A 4,750-nucleotide genomic window follows, 5' to 3' on the forward strand; every position below is an offset into this window, starting at 1 on the left:
ATAGAAGGCAGGCATTTTCCCAGGTGTAACTCAACCGCTTCCCAGCTATTGTTTCCCTCCCTGGGAATCTGTGCAAATTGCGCGAGGAGCCATGCAAGCTGCTCAGAGCGCGCCCATTTTCCTTCCCTTCTTCCCTAACAAAAGAGCCCTCCAAAGCCTGGCGTCGGAGGCTGGACATCTGTCGCCATTTGGGGGGGCTGGCGTGGTCATTGAAAAGAAGCAGTGACCTGTCAGCTTTGATTGATGGCCACAAACCTCCGGGCTCGACCCCTCATGTGGGAAAAGAAGTCCCGCCAAGGAAAATCTCCTTTCACATGCTAATTCTGGGTTATAAATACAGCAGAGAGCAGCAGCGGAGCAGCAAAGAGCCCGCTGGGAAAGGGAGCGACCCACTGCCCGAGTGCCTGTGTCCCGTCCTCCTGGCAGCGGGGCAGCCTGGATTGCAATGACCGCCGCAGCCTCCGCCAGCGGCACCCACAAGCTGGCCAGCACCAAGGAGGAGAGAAAGGTAGGTCCCCTGTGCCCTGCTGTGACCGCAGCCACACTGGGCACATGAATGGTGAACGCCGGGGCTACAGGCACTGATAAATGGGGCAACTGTTTTTCTTCTTATCATAAGGATGCTTTCTCTGAATTTAACCCATATTTGTGTTTTTTCTGTTTCCTTTTCCTGCCTCAGAAAGTTTTCTTTCTGTTTGTTTCATTTGGGTAAACTCTGCTTAAAGTGAGCAGAAGCAGGAGAATTGAGAACTGATACCACCTCAGGGACAGGTCGTGACCGGAGCTGGAGATGGAGCACTTTCCATATGTATCTGGTCCCTGCCAAGCATCGTGTCACCCCATGCTGGCTTCACACAGGGGATGGGGCTCTCTGCCCCCGCTGAACTGCAGTAGGGAGAAGAAGAAAAAATATCAACTCAGATTTTTCCTCCTCCTTTTCTTTCCTCTGCCAGTTAAGGAAACCACTCATTGAGCGGAAGCGAAGGGAAAGGATTAATAACTGCTTGGACCAGCTGAAGGAGACTGTTGTGGGTGCGTTTCATCTGGATGTAAGTGCTCATTTTTACGCAGATTTTTGTCCTTTTGCTGGTGGGGGATTGGATTTCTGTTTTGAGAAACTGGGTATGGTACAAAACCCTTCATTGCCTCTACCTGCTGCACTCTTTCCTTATCAGCAGTCTAAACTAGAAAAAGCAGACATCCTTGAAATGACGGTGAAGCACCTCCAGAACATCCAGAGCAGCAAGCTGATGGGTGAGTGCCGGGTCCCCCCACCCTGTGAGCATGGGCAGCACTGGGGCATGAGTGTGCCAGCAGGTTTAAATCACTGGCACCTTGGCAAAAGCATCTTTCAAACCTATTGAGGCCCGAGCTGCTGCTCGGCCTTTGCTTTCTCCACTAGATGGGGAGATGGAGCTGGGCACTGGTTAACCCACAGAAGGTGTTTTTCCTTCCAGAGCTGCTCTCTGCTTTTTGATCTAAGTTTTGCCCTTGGTGGTGGGCAGGAGGATGCAGGGGCTTGCACACTGCATCACCTTCACCCTGCAAATGATTCACCCGATGGTAAAGCCCAGTGGGCTTCAGCAAGGAGCCCTCAGGAGCCTGTGCACACAGGAAACCTGCCTTTTAATCAAGAACACACCCGGTAGCTTTTACTCACTCACCAACTCCCCTTGTCTGCTTTCCAACATAGCCGACTCCAAAGTGGGGCTGGAAGCCCAGCAGCGGTACAGCACCGGGTACATCCAGTGCATGCACGAGGTGCACAACCTCCTCCTCACCTGTGAGTGGATGGACAAGACCCTCGGGGCACGCCTGCTGAACCACCTGCTGAAATCCTTACCCAGGTCTGGCGAAGACACCTGCAAAGCAGCATTAAGGTCTTCGAGCCCATCTCAGCAGCCTCTTCTCATGCCAAAAAGCCCACTGAGCTCTAAGGGGAGCACTCGGGGCACAAACCCATCACAGGAGCGCTTCTACCCTGCGGAGAACAAGCAGGCTTCAAAAAATTCCTTCCAGCTGCCATCACTGTCGGTTTTCAGCCAGGTTGATGCTGCACCTCCCAGACAGGTCCTGCAGCCAAATTTTTCCCATAACAACCCTAGAATGGGGTCATTAGATATGTGGAGGCCATGGTAAATTGCGTTATAAAATGTTTTTCCTAACCTTAGACACTCTTATGTATGTATCTTATAGATATGTTTCTTTAAAACACTTGTGGAGCAAGTCTGCTCCTGTAGGTGTACTAAAGATCAGGGTACTTCAAGCCGAAGTAAACCTATGTGTAGCCTGCATTGTAGAAGGCTGCTATTATTTTTTTATTTATTTAATCATCTAAATTATTGTATAGAATTCTCTCATCCTCTTTAGTGTATATTAATTACATAGCTTTCTTGTCTTACATTCTTAAAATAATTGACTTCCTATTAATAAAAATACAAGCCAACAAGCAAGGACCCTCCCTGGCATCAAGCTTACCTTTCAGATCTCACATAAGCCCCTGAGATGACCTCATTGCGTAACAGGGTAAATGGCCAATCTCTTCTGCTTTTTATTATTAACCCTGTGCAGCTGTAGGAGATTCTGTTTCTGATTGCTGTAGAAATGCTGCAGTGACTAGGAAAAAAAAAAAAAAAAAGGAAAGAGAGAAAGGGAGAGACCTGGTTTGGACTTCTTAGGCTGTGTAGAAATGCTCTCTGTGTTGCTCACTCTGGCCGTGCTGTTCCCAGCCACCTGGACATCTTGACATTACTGTTCAATTAGTGAGCTACGTGTATATATATGTTACATAGAGTTATACTTAGGGACTCATTTTTTGTTTCCATAACTAAAAGTTCTAAATAAACTTTTGGAAGATAACCACTGATATTTCTCCCAGCCTTGTCCTGTCTGCTCTGAATAAACAGCACTGGAGGATCTGCTTTTGTTTTCTTCTTTCATGAAGGATTTTCCTGAATGTGTTTGAAAGAGGTTTTGCCTCTAATGCTTTGTAGAAAAAGCAGTCTGCACACATGAAGAATCACCTGGATCATGGTAACACTTAAAAGTTATGAAAGAAATTAGGAGTTTGGTTTATCATCTTGGATGAATGCTTTAGCTGTATAGGGGAATCACAGAGAGAATCTAAAGGGCAAAAGGTAAAATTCCATGCAAATTGGACTGAGACAACTGGGACGAATCTGCTCAGCTTGTCAGCAACATTTGGTCAGAGTTTTATAATGTCAAAGGCAGTTAGAAGTTCCTCACAGTTGGAAGAAAAGAGCAAGGAAATCTTAAACAAACACCACACATACTAATTAATGGATCCCCAGTTCAGAGGGGCTCATTATGCAGTGAGATCTATTTGATGATGTGCCAAAGGAGTGAAAACCATCACCTCTGGGTTTAGCATCTTTTCCTGTGAAGCTTTCCCTTTTATCCAGCCCCCCTGAAAAGCCATTAGAAGGGGTGGAATAAGGGCAGCAGGAGAAACAGCTGGTCTACACACAGCTGTTTGAGGGCACAGCAGGTTTCTTCAGCTGCGGGGTCAGAAGGCAGGTAAAGATACAGGATTGCACAGAGCCCACTGAAACCTCAGTTTCCACTCTCTGCCTGAAAATCTGGACTTCCCCCTTCACTGATGAGAACCTCCAGAGTGACCACCAATACAGAGAACATGTACAAATCATCCCACTGCAAAAATCCTGATTGCAGTGAGAGCTGGGGCCAGCCTGAGCAAACAGCCGTGGCAAAGCATGAGGAATACTCATGGGTAGGAAGATCATTCAGGCAAAGCAAACTGCAAAATCCTGGAAGAGAAAAGACATTAAGACCTTCCCAGTTTATCATCACACATGTTGCTGAGTTTAGATAAAGCCACTGTGCCACATGTGTGCCCCTGGCTGCTCCCACCAGAGGAACCTCTGCTGCCCAGTGCTGCGGTCTGCACATCACTGGGGAGGCAAGAGGAGCAGATGGAGCCTGAAGTTTTCATTTACTTCTAGACAGTGCCAGTAATGAATCTCATGGCACTTGTGGCCACTTCATTGTTGTGCTGGGAGAGGCTGTGATGAAAATATTTTACTGTGGTTTGACAGTATCAACTTAAAAACACACTTTCCCCCTAAAAGCTGTAAATCGCCAGTGACTATAATTATCATCTATGGTTACCGTGCTGAAAAGAGATCAGTGGGAAATGTGTATTTCTCACCATCTCTGCTTGTTTACTTTGTACATTGGAAAATAGTTTGTGGTTAGTGCGTTTTATTACTTCCTGTTTCTAATAATTAAGGTTTTTTTCTGTTGTGGGTGTGGAGGGAAGGGTCACATTGCAGCTGGCAAGGGAGTTTTAAAAATAGAAAAGCAAGACTGCAATACTTGGCCAACATCTCCAGGAACAGTTTTAGTACAAGACACTCATTTTTCATTGCCTTCATTTCAAACCAATGGTGACTTTTCAATGATCTCCCTGTCATGTATCCAACTAGTGCTGCAGGAATCCATTGCGAGTCACTAGTTTTCAGTAAATAAAACTTTTCTTCAGAAATGCAGAAGACTACTCATGGCACTTCATATACATGTATTTCAGCTATTACTTGTGTTTGACATAGGAACTCTGTATTTACTTCAAACCCATCTGGTGTTATCAAAACCAGGACTGTACAAGAGCAATAATACTTTGCTCTTCAATACAGGTATCTCTCCACTGACAAACCAAAAATGCATTGCGAGCTGCTACCATCTTCTCCCCAGGGAAAGGCTGGGACAGAAA

At 46.2% G+C, this 4,750-nt stretch overlaps 1 protein-coding gene across 1 annotated transcript; it reads left to right on the plus strand.

The window, feature by feature from the left end:
• Window positions 1-445: 445 nt before the first annotated feature.
• On the plus strand, window positions 446-2,139 carry LOC308043729 (transcription factor HES-4-like; the record flags this gene model as incomplete). Its single annotated transcript, XM_080349984.1, has 4 exons — window positions 446-508; window positions 954-1,049; window positions 1,176-1,254; window positions 1,694-2,139. 4 exons carry the CDS (start codon window positions 446-448, stop codon window positions 2,137-2,139), a joined length of 684 nt encoding a protein of 227 aa, XP_080206110.1.
• Between the last annotated feature and the right edge of the window lie 2,611 nt (window positions 2,140-4,750).

This window comes from Nesoenas mayeri (assembly GCF_963082525.1).
Source record: "Nesoenas mayeri genome assembly, chromosome: 9".
Lineage (NCBI taxonomy): Eukaryota > Metazoa > Chordata > Aves > Columbiformes > Columbidae > Nesoenas > Nesoenas mayeri.